Source organism: Plutella xylostella, chromosome 24 (assembly GCF_932276165.1).
Source record: "Plutella xylostella chromosome 24, ilPluXylo3.1, whole genome shotgun sequence".
Classification (NCBI taxonomy): Eukaryota; Metazoa; Arthropoda; class Insecta; order Lepidoptera; family Plutellidae; genus Plutella; species Plutella xylostella.
The window spans coordinates 4,181,850-4,200,714 of record NC_064004.1 but is presented as its reverse complement, the minus strand read 5'-3'; the positions used below and the strand labels follow the sequence as shown (position 1 = coordinate 4,200,714).

The 18,865-nt window shown below is 39.3% G+C and overlaps 1 protein-coding gene across 1 annotated transcript; it reads left to right on the top strand.

The window, feature by feature from the left end:
* The first annotated feature begins 27 nt into the window (after window positions 1–27).
* Window positions 28–15,529, top strand: LOC105392618 (probable tyrosyl-DNA phosphodiesterase). Its single transcript, XM_048629951.1, has 14 exons — window positions 28–153; window positions 239–337; window positions 723–1,115; window positions 3,808–3,987; window positions 4,443–4,545; window positions 4,974–5,096; window positions 6,811–6,906; window positions 7,292–7,462; window positions 8,308–8,470; window positions 9,650–9,752; window positions 13,818–13,917; window positions 14,513–14,660; window positions 14,947–15,009; window positions 15,373–15,529. The coding sequence occupies exons 1-14, from the start codon at window positions 117–119 to the stop codon at window positions 15,493–15,495; spliced, it is 1,902 nt and encodes a 633-aa protein (XP_048485908.1). The 5' UTR covers window positions 28–116; the 3' UTR covers window positions 15,496–15,529.
* Window positions 15,530–18,865: the final 3,336 nt, after the last annotated feature.

Here is an 18,865-nt window from a genome sequence, read left to right as displayed (position 1 = left end):
ATTTGAGGTTTTGAGTTTGAGGTTATTTTGTGAGTAAACAAAACGAAAACAAACCGATTTTAATACAATTACAGTTTATATTTTCTATATACCTCCCAACAATAGATGCAAACGTAATGAATACTCCATATAAAAGAAAGAACCCAATGGCCGGTATGTCTTGATTGCAGTCTTTACATCTATTAAACCCTTAAAATAACAACCTTTACTTGCTAACATCTTTTACTTTGTTTTTCAGACGATAATAAAACAAAAAGGGTGAAGAAAGAATGCTCCTACGGTGATAAATGTTACAGAAAAAATCCTGCACACTTCAGAGAGTTCAGCCATGCACACTGTGAGTATTTAAATGCCTTCATAATCTCTCTGCTAAATCTAAGTCTCCTGAAAAAGTACCCCACAAAACTTTTGTCAACAGCATTAATGTTATATTATGGGTGGGGTGCACAAAAGGAGTGACATAGTTATATAAACTTCTTATAAAGTTCTGGTGCACCCTTGTCTGTTAGTGACTCGATACAACATCTCTGTGTACCTACTGCTTCACATAGGCCTCTCCCAAGGCATGCCTTCTGTTGGTGGCATTCCTCATCCAACCACTCCTGTCACTTACTACATAATATCATATAATTCATCAACTGGTTTATGTAATGTGTATGTAAGTACTTATCTATCTATTCCAGTAGAAAAATATCAAAATGTATTTTATTTTATCTTTTCAGTAGAAAGCATCCTAGACTCACATACAGGAGGTGAATATAAAATCCCACCAAAATACAGTCTTGAAAGGGAAATGATTAAGGAACAACTTGAAGTTATAGTTGAGAAACAGCTTTATCAACCGAAAACCCAACAAGACAGTCTACAGCCGGAAATCACAAAAGATTCACAAGAAAAAACAAATAATTCTACTTTAGCAGAAAAAAAACCAGAGAGTAAAGAGGCAATAGTTAAAACAAGTCCAAAACTGGAAAACAAAATACCTAGTAAAGTAGAAAGTGGGAATAAAATGGAAGGTAAACTTGTAGATGTTAAAAAACCTGAAAGCACCAGTTCATCTTCTGCACAGAAGGAAAAGAAGGAGACACCGGCAGCAAGCAGCTCTAAAGAGAAAGGTATATACTTAACCCGCCAGTGCTCGCGTCAAATTTCGTGACACAAACAGTTGCATGTGGGTCTTTTAGACCCGAAAGTAAATTGCTCTATTTTCTCGAAACAATTTTTTTTTTAGATATTATTGTACATTAAACGTAAGGTTAAATCAAAATTATTTATGAATTTATGTATAAAAAAATATGTTTTGACAGTTTCAAAGTAGGTAGTATGCTTCATGTTATTATTTATCTACATAGGAACATAAATTACAGCTTATTTTTATTAACTTTATATTTATCAATAAAAAAAACTTATTTTTATCTGAACTAATAACCATTCTTCTAAGTAGCAAAAAAAAATGAACTTTTTATATAAAAAAATAATCAACAATCAGCCTTCAAAGTTAACATAAATTTACATATAAAATTACTTCGTCCTTGTATTGATTAAGTATATATAATTAGGTATTTTCTTCGGTATTTTCACATATTCGGATTACAATTAATGCATAAAAATGCAGTGTGATCTCTACAACCATCGTCTAAAAGGTTACGTGACATTTCTGAAAAGAAAAATAATAAAATAAAAAAAATATCAAAAAAAATATACTGTCACAAAGCGTCGTTCTTGCACGAGGGACCATCAGCATCATGAAGAAAAACCCGCACCGCCAGTGATAGAAGTTATTTCGACCCCTGAGATTCAAAAATGGATGGCCCATATAGAAAGTTGTCTAAATGAGGTCTGCATTATCTCTACTGAAGGGAAACTTAATTCGGACCAGAAGTTACGAATAGCCATCCTATGCCGTAAGATTGGTGCTGGGACCTCACAAATGGCTGTGCAATATCAATCAGTGAAGCAGCACGCGATCTCAGCCCAGGAGAAGATTGAACATCTTTATGAACAAGGAGGTGTACGAAAGTGTCTCGAAGCCCTCAACACTTCAATCCAAGACGTGTGCAAGAAGCAGCCGATTTCAACAAGCAGCCAGCCTTCCTTTGCGGATGTTATCAAAAAGGGTAACAACCAGGTCATTAGACCTTCAAACTCCAGCTCTATAGCCATTTTCCCCGCTAATAAAGAAAAAAGTAGTGAAGATACCAAAAACTTAGTCCAAAAAATAATCAGCCCTGAAGAACTAAAACTGCACGTGAGTAGCGTAAGAAAAACAAAGCACGGCGGTGTCATTATAAGCACTGAAAGAAAGGAAAACATCCAGAAACTGAAGCAATGCGAAAAGTTCAACTCTTCTGGCCTAACTATCTCAGAGGTCAGCAAACGGAAACCAAGAATTGTTATTATTGATGTCCCCAATAACTTAAGTAATAATCAAGTAATAGATTACTTATATGAACAGAATATAGCTGACCATTTCCCAAACTCAGAACGAGAGTCCATAGTAAGCAATATTAAACTAAGTCATCTCTCAGGAAAGAAAGGAGGCCTATATTCTAACTATATTTTGGTAGTCCCAGCTGACGTAAGGAAACTACTGATATCACAGCGTCGAGTATATCTTCACTGGTCATCATGCCCCGTTAGAGACTACACATATGTCTCGAGGTGCTTCAAGTGCTAGCAATATGGCCACTCAGCCAAATTTTGCCGAGAGCCCTAGTCAACTTGTGGTCACTGCGGACAAGTCGGCCATACCATCAAAGAGTGCCCCCAGACAACTGAGCCCCCAGTATGTGCGACGTGCCTCCGCTTCAAAAAACCTAGTGACCATAAAACCGGCGAGGAAGCCTGTCCAGCTAGGAAATTTGCCGAATTGAAGATGATCAACTCTACTGATTATGAGGTCCCTACGTGCGGTCTAATTTAAAATAGCCTAGTAATAGGTAATTTACCTACGTAATTATTATGTATGACACTGTTTTATTAATCTTAATGCTGACAACTCTTTTCACATGCTGACATAAAAACCTTGCTGACTAGTCTAAAATTGTCTTGTAATAATTTTGTTTTGTTTACCTCATTTTGCCAATTTACCTAATAACCTAGTTTTGATATCTATGTATGTCCCTAATTAAATTTAAACTTTTACACCGTTAGTTTTATATAGGTAGATCGGATTAACTAAACTTTACTGTATTATTTTTGGATTTTTATTTACATGATGTGCTCTTTAAGCATACCTGAGATACAAAGTACATAGCGTACCTTAGTTCAGGTTTGATTAAGTATATTTAAGTTCTATAAATAACATATTTAGAATAGTTACAATTTGTATGATTTTTGTGGAATTTTAATAAATTTATCTTATTATCTTATCTTATATGGTAACTTAAAGGTACTAAGCACGCCCATTAGTAATATCGAATATTTTAATAGTTATTGAGGTATAAATAGAGTGCTGGGTCTTTTGAACCACGCGCGACTATCCGCGGGTTAGGTACAACTTGTTATTATTTATCTTTCATCTCTACATAAAATGATTTTGCACATTGAATAAGAAGAACATTAAATACACCATAGAAAGAAGGGGTACCTATCCTGTACCATACACAATCAACCAATGGAGTCATCATCATCATTAGCCAATCATCATCCACAGCCACAGCTGTAAACTTCTACCAACAAAACACTGCTCTTGGCTTTCATAAAATGACAGGCCCAGAGGGCTGGTGGGTGTCCCATGCTAGACATTACACTTTACATAGCTGTACTTAAGTATATTTTGGGGCTTATCTCTTTCTTTGTTTCCAGCATCAGACTACCGCCCAATAGTTCCCCCGACTCGCCGCATCGAGAGTTTCTTCAAGGTGGTGGCGCCACCGGGCAAGATGGCCGCCAAGCACGCCGCCAGCGCCCCCTACCACGTGTTCTACACGACGATAACGGACGCGAGAGAGACACATAGACAGCCGTACTCTATTACGTTTCAAGGTATTTATTGGTATAACTACATCTGAAATATGTTTGGATTGATACGATTGGATTGTTTTTTGTTTGAGAGAAAATTTGTTGCATTGTTTTCATTTAGATTGTAGTAGTTACAATGAATTCAGCTGGATGCCTTTTGTCATTGAAACGCTTTAAAATGCACAGATTTACCAAATTATCGAGAGTTTTTAACTTTGCTAGCTATTTTAAATTAGTTAGGCATGGTGAAAGATGGACTCGAGAAATACCATAAGATTCGATGTCGCATATTAAATAGCCATAACTTATTCGTTAGCCTAACATGGTAGAAGAAGTACTCGTGGAATACCATAAGATGCGATGTTGCATAATAAATAGCCCTCTCCCTCTCACTAGCAGGTGTTCCACAGGGGAGAGTGTGACATTCAACGCCCCAAAAGTTTGAATTTAAACACTGACTTGCTTACCGTCTGTTACAGAGATCCTAGACCCGAGTCTGGGCGAGCTCAAGTGCTCTCTGCAGATTAACTTCATGGTGGAGGTGGGGTGGCTGCTGGCTCAGTACTACTTCGCGGGGTACAGGTAACTAGGGTGGGAATTTATCAGTGAACTTAACATGCGACTCGCTGCACAGCTGGGTGGGGAAGGTTTAGGGTTTGGGGTATAGATCATTTTCCGTACTCTATTTATAATCTCGACAGAACTAAGATTTCTGACAAAGCTCTTTAAGTCTTCAAGCTGAAGTGGCAGTGGATCGGTGGTATCTGCCGAAGAACCATTAATCTTCTCGAGACTATGATCAGAACAAACGTTTAACGCCACGAACAACGTGGCGTGGCTCCGTCACTGAGGAGAAGAAATGGCGATAGAAACTGGCTGGCTGTGAATGGATGAGGAAAGCCGAGGAGTGTTCTGGCGATTGTGTAATCCAGCAGTAGACCTATCTTTCTATCTCATCCTTTGTTATCGAATGTTTAATCTATCTATCTGATATCATTGCATTTTTTCAGTAATAAAAAGCTAACGATCCTGTACGGCGAGGACTGTTCGGACCTGAAGACGATATCGCAGAAGAAACCTCATGTAGACGCACATTATATCACCATGCCCACGCCGTTCGGGAAGCATCACACGTAAGTTTATGATTGAATAGATTATTTCTTCATTGAACACTGTTCAGTTGTAAATAGGTATCAATAGATGTCACTATCCCGGAATCTGTTTCTTGTCATAACCTTTGTAATATATCAATAAACGTTGCTTCTACTACCAGCGATCCGATCATAAGGCTACCAAGCCTTTTCAAACACCATCAAAAAGAAATACAGACTAGTCATCACGACCCATCACGGCCATCACGTCCCATCTCGTCCCACTGCTGGGGCACGGGTCTCCTTCCAATGAAGGAAGGGGTAACTTACAGACTAGTAACAATGCACAATATGTAAATGTTGTTAAATGATAACCTGTCGAATAAGTGAAGAGTTTTTTAAACTATGACTTCTACCTAGCTAATAGAAAAATAAACCTTTTTTTTTTTAATCTTATTTATTTATAGAAGACATTGCACATAAAATGACGATGTAGCCCTCGTAGGAGCAAAATAAAGTTATGTTACAACAGTTTGTTAACTAAAACTAGGCATATATAACTAATGGTATTATACTATTTGTGTATTTATATAATCAAAAATCACTTATCTTCTAGATTTCATACCAAAGCGAGCTAGTCTGTACAGTAGCCTGGCCTCGTCAGAAAGAGGATAGGCCAGGACACTGTTACAGCCGCCTACGCCATAGAACATTGCATTATTATAGATTTCTTGTCTCTGGGACTCCGTGCGGACACATTCATATAATAAATGGTACACATCTTCAACTCTGCGACATTCCTCGCAATTAGGAGATTCCGATTTACGCATAAGGTACGCAAATTTATTCAAAGGAAGATGTCCAGCTCGGAGTCTCAGAGATGTCACAATGTCGGTTCTAGAAAGTACGCTTCTCTCGAACCAGGGACTGCCAAGAGGACTGCACTGAATGGTTTTATACCAAACGCCTTTCTCTAACGAACGCCTATCGAAGTATTCTTTCCATTGAGAGTAACCTGCTGTTCTAATTATTGGAAACATATCGGTAAAGAAAGGAAGGCAATCGAGAACTTCACCATCCATTGAGGCCTCTCCAGCTAATTTATCCACTATTTCATTACCTTCAACACCAACGTGGGATGGAACCCATTGAAATTTAATTTGTTTGCCAGTACTTTCTAACTCCAAAATAGCCGCCAAAATACTATAAGCTATCGGTGTTCCTCGACAATTCGAGGTACAGCGAGCCAAGTGTTGTAAAGCACTTTTGGAGTCAGAGACCACAACAATTTTAGTCTCTACAGTGTTCTTAATGTGTGAAACAGCTTGTTCTATCGCTAAAAGTTCCAGGTACATAATAGAGCAACGCGCCTCCACCCTAAATTTAGAGCTTATGTCTACTTGTGGATCATAAAACGCAATTCCTTTGCTGTCCCCAGTACGAGAAGCATCTGTATACATTTTATAGTGGTAACCATACTTAGACATTAACATCTCGTTGCACTTATCTTTTAGGATACATAAAAATTAAAAAAAAAAAATAAAATAAATAAACCTTATGTTATACGATTCTATTATAAGTTTCCCGGTAAAAAAGAGGAGCTGCAGTTTGGGATTTAAAAAACTGCAATCCCTAACGCCTGCCGCCTGTGACAGTCGTATTGAATTCTACTTCAAATTCTCTCATAGTAGTTTTATTGTATGCGTTTTAGAAGTATTTTTTTGTGTTTTTAGAAAAAACTATTCGTTGTTTTCAGTAAAATGATGATCCTGTGCTATGAGGACGGTTCTCTCCGGGTGGTGATATCTACGGCTAATCTCTACATTGACGACTGGGAGAACCGGACACAGGGGTAAGAACTAATGTTTAAATTATATGCGGTGTTGGAAAAGTGGTATAATAAGCGAAAAAGGCTTAGGGCCTTACCATGAAAACTTAGCCAGTCATGCTAAACGCTATCAGTTGGCTATCAAACGTCCAATAAATGTGCCAAATTATAAGGGCGGTGGTAGCTTAGTGTGGTAAGCGCCCGCTTCTCACGCCAGAGATGCTAGTTCGAATCCCGGCGCTGAGAATTTCCATGGTAAAGTATATTTTTTCCCAAATTTTCTTAGGGTGTAAAATTAAAAAAATTCAAATATTTTCTTTCTGAATACGTATGTCGTTGAGTCACTTCTTTTCGGCTTACTATTTTTAACACCTTGTAAATAACTATACCCTATCATTCAACCCCCCAGCCTCTGGTTCAGCCCGGCCTGCCCCGAGCTACCACCCGAGGCCATGCCGCACGACGGGGAGTCCCCCACCATGTTCAAGAGATCCCTGTTGAAGTACCTCCACCACTACCACCTGGCTGCCCTGACGCCGTACGTGGAACGAGTGAAGCGATGCGACTTCAGTAAGATCAAGTGAGTAGTTAGTTTCGTCAGTTGCCGATAGATGGCGGTGTGCTTGTTTTAGTTCCAGCGGTTGACACTAGGTGATGCTAGCTAGAATGTTTGATGGTGACTGGTGATCATTTAGGTATAATACAAGTGAAACGAAAGACAACATAATGCCCCACCATGTTCAAGAGATCTCTACTCAAGTACCTCCACCACTACCACCTGGCACAGCTCGCGCCGTACGTTAAGCGAGTGAAGCGATGCGACTTTAGCAAGATCAAGTGAGTAGTTCCGGTGGTTGCCCCTAGATGGCATTGCGCATGTTTTAGTTCCAGCGGTTGACGATAGATGGTGCTAGAATTTTTGATGGTGAATGGTGATAGGTGACAGTTACTAGAGTCCCCCACCATGTTCAAGAGATCCCTGTTGAAGTACCTCCACCACTACCACCTGGCGCAGCTCGCGCCGTACGTGGAAAGAGTGAAGCGATGCGACTTTAGCAAAATCAAGTGAGTTTAGTTCCGAGAGTTGCCGATAGATGGCAGTGTGCGCGGTTTTCATTCCAGCGGTGGCCGCTAGATGGCACTGCGCATGTTTTAGTTTCAGCCGTGGTCGCTAGATAGCAGTGTGCATGTTTTAGTTTCAGCGGTGACCGCTAGATGGCACTGCGCATGTTTTAGTTCTAGCGGTGGCCGCTAGATGGCACTGCGCATGTTTTAGTTTCAGCCGTGGCCGCTAGATAGCAGTATGCATGTTTTTTTCACTTTATTTAGGATTTTTTTAGAACAACTAGGACGTGTATAGCGCAAAATAAAAAAATCCTAACATGTTATACACAAATAAATAATTTCCTTTTCATCATCATCCAGCGTATTCCTCGTGGCCTCGGTGCCCGGCTCTCACTTCGACCTCGAGTGGGGGCTCACCCGCGCGGGCTCGCTGCTGCGCCAGCACTGCCGCGCGCCGGCGGAGCAGCGCTGGCCGCTGGTGGCTCAGGCCAGCAGCCTGGGCTCTTATGGAAAAGAACCCAAGGTAATAGTAAAACTACGACTACAACTACAACTACAATTACAACTACAACTACAACTACAACTACAACTACAACTACAACTACAACTACAACTACAACTACAACTACAACTACAACTACAACTACAACTATAACTACAACTACAACTACAACTACAACTACAACTACAACTACAACTACAACTACAACTACAACTACAACTACAACTACAACTACAACTACAACTACAACTACAACTACAACTATGATTACTACCATGGCTCTTACAACCATGGCTTTTACAGCCATAGCTCTTACAACCATGGCTATTACTACACTAGCTACTACTATCACACTTGGACCTCGAGTGGGGGCTCACCCGCGCGGGCTCGCTGCTGCGCCAGCACTGCCGCGCGCCGGCGGAGCAGCGCTGGCCGCTGGTGGCTCAGGCCAGCAGCTTGGGGAGCTATGGGAAGGAGCCTAAGGTATGCTGCTACTGTATTGACAATTACTAGAAAGACGACTCACAATTTATACTATAAAACGACCGTGACTGCGACAGCTGATGACTATTACTACTTCCTACTGTGACACTAACCGGTGTGCTAAGTAAAGTTTGTGATAACTTGCATGGGATCCGGATGGAATATGTATTAGCACTAGAAAGTAGTGCTCTTACCTCAGTGGTACCGCCTACAGTTATATAAAACAGTTTTCTTTTAATCGTGACTTTTACTTGCCATTGCTACCGTGTTTGCCGTTTACACCCTCTATCATCATCACACCCCCATAAAATCTCCTGCTGGGGCACGGGTCTGCACTGCATCCAATGAAGGAAGCGTGGTGGCCTAGTCCACCACGCTGGCCTAGTGCAGGTTGGTGGACCCCAACACCATCAAGCTTGTGCTGAGAGAGTTGTCGATTAAGTCGGCAACCCGACTGTCACATGTTTTCAAGCTGCCTGACATTCTGTACAGCAGTACACTTGTCCAAAATTAATAATGCACATGCAGATCTTCACACCCGAATCATTAAATCGTAAGACCCTTAAAAAAACACTTGCATTTTGCACCTTTTTCGAAAGAAATAGGAGTCAATATCATGTGTCACATAATCGAAAACAACCGATCTGTCAAAGATTTCTATGCGCATTATCAATTTTGGAGCACTGTATTTATTTGTAATATAAAGTTTTGCTTCAGCTATGGCTGACAGGTGACTTCTTGCATCACTTCACGAGAGTCAAGAATCAGCCGGCGATGATCACACAACCTCCTGAGTTGAAACTCATCTACCCCTCTTTAGGTATGTATGTTTGTCAATATTTTTAGAGAGTTGGTGACAAACACTGGCTATAGCTGCTTAGGGTTTGTTTGTGATGAAAGGTTTGGCCAGTCAGATTAGTGTAGCTGACTGCCCAGGGTGCGCCAGGCGTATACAGGTGTTGTTACTTATACTGCGTATACTTACTTATATTCTGCGGTTTAGAAAAATATGCTTCTCATAGTAAAAAAGTCACTTGACCTCAAAGTTTAAGGTCTTCGCACATTATAACGACTCCACGCCAACGCGGCAGCAACTCTACTCACACTCCTTTCGTCGCAGTCGTAGAACAGTGACGGATCTGATTTTTTTCGATTTTCGGATTATTGCAGATTCTTCTTTAAAATTGCATTATTTACCGGTACACCAAAAGTTTTTTTGAAATCTTTTATAATAAGTGAAATACAGAGTCGAACACTGACGGTTTTGATTTTTTCGCATAGTACAGAGGCGCTTGTGATATTCCGTCGATGTTCCGCGGTGAACCTCACCCCCCGCGACCCGCTCCCGCGCGACGGTTTGTTTGTTCTGTCAGTGTTCTATGTAGGAGCACATGGAACACGTAATGAGTACATAAAATGTTTTTTTCGCTATATTCATTATTAAAAAAACTTATATTTTCTAAGTATTTTTTTTTCATACCTCTCCCATAGAGAAAGACGGTCTCTCAAATCCGTCGTTATTCTTGGGACTTTGTTTTAATAAAATGAAAGCCCTGATTTTCGCTAAAATCATTGAGAAGTTAGTTATAATTACGTACGGTGTTTTAAAAAAGCAATATTATTTGTTTGTTATATTTAGTGACGGTATTTAAAATGCGACGATGTTCTATGTCCTAACTGGTCCTAACTATTGGTGTTTTGTATAAACCGACATTATTCTATGGATAAGTGGTAGACGTGTGTAGATAACCGTCGTTATTCTTTGGGATTATTTTAAGGTACGTCGTTGTTCTTTAATAATGTTGCGTATTTTCAATGGAAAATAAATAAATTTATGATTTTTGAGTATATTTTTGCTAATTTATTATGTTTCTAAAACTATGTGCTGAAAAACAATGTAAAATTATGTAACTAAATTTTTTGTAGAGCCATGTTCATCACCTCTATCGTCAGATGCAGGTGATGAATGGAGCACGGTATCATGTGAGATGTTTGGAATTATGTTTTTTCAGCGATTTTCATGAGTTACCAAACACACAAACAAGTCAGTCTCAGAATTCACATCAAACATTAGATTTATGTAATAACAGCCAGCTACCTATAAATCAACTGCAAAGGGAAAGTCCTAGCATCAACCGGATGCTGGTTATTGTCAAACAGCTGAGGATAATGATTATCGCGAAGCAGTTTGAGAAGATCCTTATATGGCTACGGATAACATGACAGCAATTTCGTTCATTGACTGCTTACAATCAGTAAATTCTCTGTTTCTAGGAGTGAATTTTGCCGGGGAGTTAACATGATCGGGCAGCAGTGAATTTACTTATTGCGGGCAGGAAATAATTAAGGAAATTGATCTTATGCGTAGCTATGTAAAGATCATCTCAAACTGCTTGGCGATGATAATTTTACTTAGCTGTTTCACAATCACCAGCATTCGATTGATACTGGGGCTTTCCCTCTTAAAATAGGTGAGCCCAACTAATTCATGTATTAGTTTCAGGTAAATTTCCCCGTAAATTCTGTAATTCTAATACTTAATTCTCCATAAAAAGGGTGAGAAATCAGACCTCGGAAACTATATAGACCCGTTAGCTTGACATCACACATGTATTAATAATCCATAAAATTAATTTACAATCGCATCCGTTTTCTGCTGGACTAACATCAACTACCAGAACAAGCTGGTTTCCGACCTAGTTATTCAACCACGAACCATCTACACACACTCAACCAGATTATTGAAAAGTTCAATGAGTTTAACACACCACTTTACCTTGCATTTATTGAATATACCAAAGGTTTCGACAGTATCCACCACCAAGCAATATTTTCCGCCATTAAACCACAAAATTCATCCAACCTAAATCGAACTCGTTGCTACTATCTACATAAACAGCTCAGTCAACGTGAAAGTGGAACAACCTGGCCCTGTAGCACAGGGCACTAATAAGACGTGATAAAAGTTCTCTGTCGCGCTCACTCTTGAGGCAGAGCGATGTGAGTGACGGCGATGCAAAACTTTTGTCACGTCTTAAATGCGCCCCGTACTAGCCCTTCTGATCCGACGTTTCCGTTGAAAAGTGCGACATGCAAGGCGACCGGCTGTACCGCTTTACAAGTTGCCTCGAAGAGGTCTTCAAGAAGTTGACACAGTCCTGGGAGGACAAGGACATCAATGTTGGAAGTAAAAAATTGTCAAACCTCCGTTTTGCTAACAATGTTGCGAGAGCTTTCCACGCAAGCCTTGAAGTTGGACTAAAGATGAACCGGTCGAAGACAAAAGTCATGATCAATAGCACGAAACGTAGGGTTGAGGTAGATGGGCAAGAAATACAATATGTAAATGAGTATTTTACTTGGGCGAGATAGCGTCCTTCGACGTGGATGACGCCAAAATGAAGTGGGACTGGGCGGCGCACGTCTGTCGTATGCAGCCGGATAGGTGGGGAAAAATGCCACCGAATGGATAGCCGATAACGGCCGTCGGCACAAGGGCAGACCTAAAAGAAGATGGCGGCATGACCTAGACGTGTTTAGTAGGAACTAGAATGAGGAGGCCATGGACAGGGGGATAGCTGGAAGACCCAGGGAGAGACTGTTGCCCAGCAGTGGGTCACAATTGAGTTGGAAAACTCCGTCACATATTCTCCTCGGCCATCCCTCAGAGCCTGAAGACAAAAGTCTTCCTCAACCAGTGCATCTTGCCAGTGATGACGTATGGAGCAGAAACGTGGACACGGTATTACTGGTCCACCGACTTAAAGTCGCTCAGCGTGCGATGGAGAGAGCAATGCTGGGTTAATGAGGGTATCCGTCTGAGGACTTAGGTTGGCTGGCCGACATGGCTGTCAAAATGTGCAAGCTGATGTGGCAGTGGGCTGGTCATATCTGCCGAAGAACCGATAACCGTTGGAGTGGACGAATTCTCGGGCCACAAACAAGGACAACCTTAGGCAGGTAGCCTGTAGTGGCTGGATGAGGAAGGCCGAGGACAGAGTGTTGTGGCGCTCCTTGGGTGAGGCCTATATTCAGTATTGGATGATTATTGGCTGATGATGGGACACAATAGGGTCTTAAAAAGCATTTTATAAAATAATTTTAATTTTTAGGACCTAAACAAAAAATAATACAGCGCAATTAGCACCCCCTTAAATAGCTTATTTAAAGATCCGCCTTTTAATTTTCCCATATATTCCCCAAAACAACGACGAAAAGTATAATACGCCATTAGATACGCAATGATAGTCCGTAAAAAAACGACGTATGATATAATGCGACATAGTAGGATCCATAGAAAAATGACATATCTGATTTTTCAGGAAACCTAGACTTATTACAGACTCATTATACAGCCTATATTGCAAAAGTCCATTCGTATAATAATGTGACCAAATTTCAAATGAATTGCTTCAGCCGTTTTCATTTTATCGAACAAAACGTTGTTTAAAAACTTTAACTGGCTCTCCTGTAAAGTTGCTGTTTTGCAGATCCGTCATTGTTCTACGACTGCGACGCTTTAGTTTTTCTAGACCTAGTGTACGATGCGTAGGCCACTCGCTGTACACTACTTTATAATCATTTTTTGAAATTAAACCTTGAACATATGACACAGGGCTTAAATATCAATGTCTAGCATAGAGTCGAGTCGCTGGTGAGTTGTTATAATGTGCGAAGACCTTCATACGGAGAAGTATTTTCTTTTTGCAAATATCTAAAAGTTGTTAATATTGGCCTCCCGAGTCACTTCCTTTCGGCTTAGTTTACCACTTTATACATAACATACATATAGTGATATAGTATAGATTGACTTTCACGAAGCATGGTGTAGATAACCCAATATTATTAAATTATTAGATTTTATTTACATTTATCTTATTTACAGAGAACGTACGTCAGTCCCACGACAACCTGCTAGGCGGCGGGTGCCTGCCGTACTCCGCCGAGCAACACACCAGGCAGATGTGGCTGAGAGACTTCCTGTAGTGAGTATACGTATGAATAAATAAATATATGTTGGGATATCTCATACACTGGCCTATGATAGGCAGAGTTATATAGGGGTATCAGGCGGCTGAAATTATCTACATAACAGAATCATATTTAGGGCCTGTTTCACAATGTCTGGATAACGGCTATCTGTGGTATGAAAAGACATGCTGTCCTCTCTACAGGGTGTTGCAAAAAGGGTATACTAAGCCGAAACCAGCATGTGCAGCATGTTATATCTAAGCCCGAATCTGAAATCAGAATTTCAAAATTCGCGAAAAAAAAAAAACATTCTCCATAGTGAAAAGTCACTGTCAAGTGTATAATTATGTTTTAGAATGTGCAAGTGAAACCATGTCTTTAATTCCACAGGTAGCCATGATCCAGACATTGTGAAACATACCCTTAGAGATACATAATATAGGAGATAAACAACAACCAGAGTGAATACCACTCTTCCAAGGTTACATTACATTACGTTACATTCACTACCGTCTTAGCTATAGCGGCTTCTGGATCTAATGTGTTTTTTTTTGTTTAGCGACAGTTAATTTTATTAACAAATTACCACACTCTGTATAAACCCAACAGCCAATGGCGAGCCACGCACACGAGTCGCGACAAGGCCATGCCCCACATCAAGTCGTACTTACGGACGTCACCCGACAACAAGATGGCGGCCTACTACCTACTCACCTCCGGGAATATCAGCAAGGCCGCTTGGGGGACTATTAATAAGGTAAGACCTCTCAATTAAACCTATTTGAAGCGGTGGTGGCGTAACAGATAAGATCTGGATGGTTTCAAAATTCAAATTAAAAAACCACCATGTGTGAATCCACTAACCCGCAATGGACCAGAGTGGTGGGCATTGGTTCAAGCTTAGGAAGGCAGTTTAGATCCTATATAATATATAAAAATGTGCAAAGGTTCAAGTTGAAAGAGCCAGGTGTAGGCACTTACACCCCCGCTGAGAATATAATAGAATATAACGTATTTGTTTATAATGATGGTATATTTTCCAGGGGAACGGCGCTCTTCGGATCATGAGCTATGAGGCCGGGGTGCTGTTTCTACCAAGCTTTGTGGTAAGCATCATGTTACATACGTTCATTTCATTCGCTGACTAGGTACCTTCTGACTACTCAGAGTGCGTCGGACGCATATAAAGTAAAATTTGATAAGTCTTCTTCTTCTCTCAGATACTCACCTCCTTTGTTACACCCCAATTCTACATTGCGTTTCATCATCATCATCATCATCAGCCTATAGCAGGCCACTGCTGGACGTATGCCTCTCCCAAAGCACGCCACTGGATGCGATCTATAGCTTTCCGCATCCAATCATAATCAGCCACCTTTCGCAAGTCACCCCATCTTGCCCGAAGGCGTCCTACACTACACTGTGTTTATGTTCTAAGTATTTAAAGTAATAATTATGTTTGTCCACAGATAAACAAGGATTTCTTCCCACTGGACAAGAGTGAGAAGGATCATCTAGTGATTCCCTACGACTTGCCGCCGACTAAATACACTAGCGACATGTCGCCCTGGGTCTCGGACTATTTACAATAACATATTAAATCGTACTTAATTCATGTAATAAGACATCTGACCCCTTAGCATGAATTTTCATCGTGAACGTGAAGTAGAATTCATCGAGTAATTTTGTATGAAAATATGGCGGCCGGTACCAGAAATAAATTTCCCTACAAAATTCATCGAGTAATTTCACGTCACGTTCACGATGAAAATTCATGCTAAGGGGTCTGATTCTGTAAAGGGGCAAATTGGTGTTACGTGTTAGCTAAGAAAAATATATTTTCGACGCTTTCTGGCCAAGCTGGACCTGTATAAAATGTTTAAATTATTTGGTTCTAATGATGTTTTGAATGCGAGTGTCATTGTTACTTTATTTGTTGAGATGGTAAGATTATTCTATAAGTTATTCCATTATTGTACTTAATAAATCCCTTGTAAATATGATTATGTTTTCTGTCACCAAGTGATATTATGTAATATTTATAATATGATTATATTTTGAATAAATTAAGTTTTTTTTTTGCAAAACTATGTTTTTAACTTATTTCCTGTTACAATAGGTATTCAATAAATTCAAGATAATCTTCTGACACCTAGAATCTAGATTCTAATATACCATTGGAAAATGTTAAGCTGGATCCATATTTGTATCATTTTGCTGTATCATAATATTATGTCCATATCATAGGTTCAGAAATGATCATAACTACATCTTGGTTGCAATTCTTCGTAAATTTTAATAAACAAATTGTACTTACCTACATTATATAAATGTGGACCTAGTTACGAAATATTACGAATATTATTTATATCATTATCATGTCGGTGACACCCGATGTATAATATAAGGAAGGGGTGATACGGCTGAGGAGGCTCCTTTCATGCAACCCAACTTAGTAATTTAATTACTAATAGGTAAATATGACTTTAGACTCGAATCCCGAACCTTACAACTGCCCATAACTCATCGCTCATTAAAATTCGGCTAGGCATTCATAATTTCTGCGTAATTAAGTATAATTTCCTTGCATTTCTATTAGTCAATGATCAATTAACACTATACTAGGTGACCGACATCTTCGCTTCACGCTTGCGCGGCTATTACAGGCACTTTGTAATCATGTGTTGCTATATCTGGACATAATTTATAGGTAATACGGTCAGATGTTTTAGCTATGAGAGATATTTGTGACTTTGTAGGGGCGTCCACGACTGAAAATTGGTAGCCTAGGAAAAAATATTATACTTAGAACATACTGGTTGCAAATAGTGCAACGCACACGTCATACAAATGGTCGGGAAAAAAATAAAGTAGGTAGTATTTGTACATATCAAAAAATAGCCCTGGATTTGATGCCCTACAAATAGTTGGTCGTGTGGGACTACCCTAAGGCTCACTGGCCTCTTCCGTCTATTCCAAACGATTTATGGTATAAAAATGAGTCTATGTTACTTAGGGTTAATTAAGTTTTCCTCATTAAAATATTAGTTCAGATGTAGAAGTGTAATTTAGTGCAGATGAAAATTTTATTGGGACAAATTAACATGGAATGTAAGGACCGTAAAAATTGTCTTTGGCAGGATTGAATCACACGATCAAGCCTTGTTTATGCAGGCTAGCTAAGCGAGTTAGTTTAGCTTAGCTTAGCTCGCATAGCTGACACAGCTTTCAAGATACTGTGGTCCATATTATCATAAATGCAGGATATATGAATAACGTAGTTAGGTAAGTTAGAGTAGGTAAATATCAAACTGCCATAGTTAAGTCCACCTACTCCAAAAATTGACGTAAAGAAATTTTTCTTGGAGGTGACTTATGGTAATTTAAAATTTATCGACTCTATCACAAACATTATGGAAAGCACAATAGAGCGAAAGAAACGAAGAGGAGGACCAAGAAAAATATATTGCCAGCCTTTCATACACAATACACGAAGTAGATGTAGTGTGCTAAAAAGGTAAAAACTGTCAAGCCGAGATAAACGTTTTATAGTGCCACAAACTTATCTGTTCCGGTGAGAGCGAACTAAATTGGTCCATACCTCATTACTTACTAATGAATTTCATATTGACATGACAATTTTTTTTTTTTTTAAATTCAAATGGTTTAATCGACGTAAAATTTTACAATTATTTGTCGATAGTCATCTACCACCATTTCACAAAGGCCCCGTCATTGAGAAGGAAAGAAATGGCGAAAGAAACTCCTCGAGCATCTTTTCAACTTTTTCCTTATAATCTATTACAATTTTTACTTATATCTAGTACCTACAATTTTACTTAAGTACCTATATCCATTTCATTTTTTCAATGGCCTTAGCTGAGGTGGACAAGACCACGCGTTTTTGTCGTTTAAATAATCATTTATACTATAGTAAGCTTTACTACATAATGTAGCTTTAACATAATTCTTAAATTTTTGCTCAGTAAGGTTTATTGCTTCATTTGATAATTTATTATAAAAACGTATACAGTTCCCCATGAATGATGTGTTTGTTTTCGAAAGTCTGAGTGTGGGGAAAAGCAACTTATTTTTGTTTCTGGTCTCAATACCGTGAGTGGCTCCTACTTTACTAAATGAATTTAAGTTTTTACGAACATACATAATATTTTCATAGATATATTGGCATGGAACAGTTAGTATACCTATTTCCTTAACCGTATCTCTTAATGAAATTCTAGACCCTAATACATATATGGCTCGAATTGCTCGTTTCTGCAGAACAAAGATTTGATTAATGTCAGCCGCTCGTCCCCACAATAGAATTCCGTAAGACTAGCACTATGAAAATAACTAAAATACACAAGCCTGGCTGTATCTACATCTGTTAACTGTCTAATGGTTCTAACCGCATAAGCTGCAGAACTCAATCTACCGGCTATCCTCTCAATATGGGATCCCCATTGCAACTTTGAGTCAATTGTAATACCCAGGAATACCGTTTCATTTACTAACTCTAGCTTATCGTTATTCAATGTCAAATATGTCTCTACTTGTCTTACATTAGGCAAAGTGAATTTAATACATTTTGTTTTCTTGGAGTTAAGAGCTAAATTATTTACAGTGAACCAATTAGCAACTATGGAAAGAGTACAGTTTGCATTGTCAAAATTGACTTCTTGTCGCTTCAACTTAAATATAAGTGAAGTATCATCAGCAAACAGTACTATCTCACATAATTTATCTACCAAAAACGGTAAATCGTTAACATATACAAGAAACAAGAATGGTCCTAAAATCGAGCCTTGGGGAACACCCATACTGACAGGACAGCCAGCCGAACGCACTCCATTTATGTCAACTAGTTGAGTTCTGTTGCTCAAGTATGATTCCAATAATGTAAGAGCTTTGCCAGTTAGCCCATAATATTTAAGTTTCATAAGTAGAGTGGCATGGTCCACA

Bases quoted from the DNA above. Each gene is read 5' to 3' on its own strand.
- LOC105392618 (XM_048629951.1), top strand. From the start codon at position 117: ATGAATACTCCATATAAAAGAAAGAACCCAATGGCCG. The intron at 3,988-4,442 runs GTATTTATTGGT...CGTCTGTTACAG, and splicing joins GTACTCTATTACGTTTCAAG to AGATCCTAGACCCGAGTCTG. The intron at 5,097-6,810 runs GTAAGTTTATGA...CGTTGTTTTCAG, and splicing joins CCGTTCGGGAAGCATCACAC to TAAAATGATGATCCTGTGCT.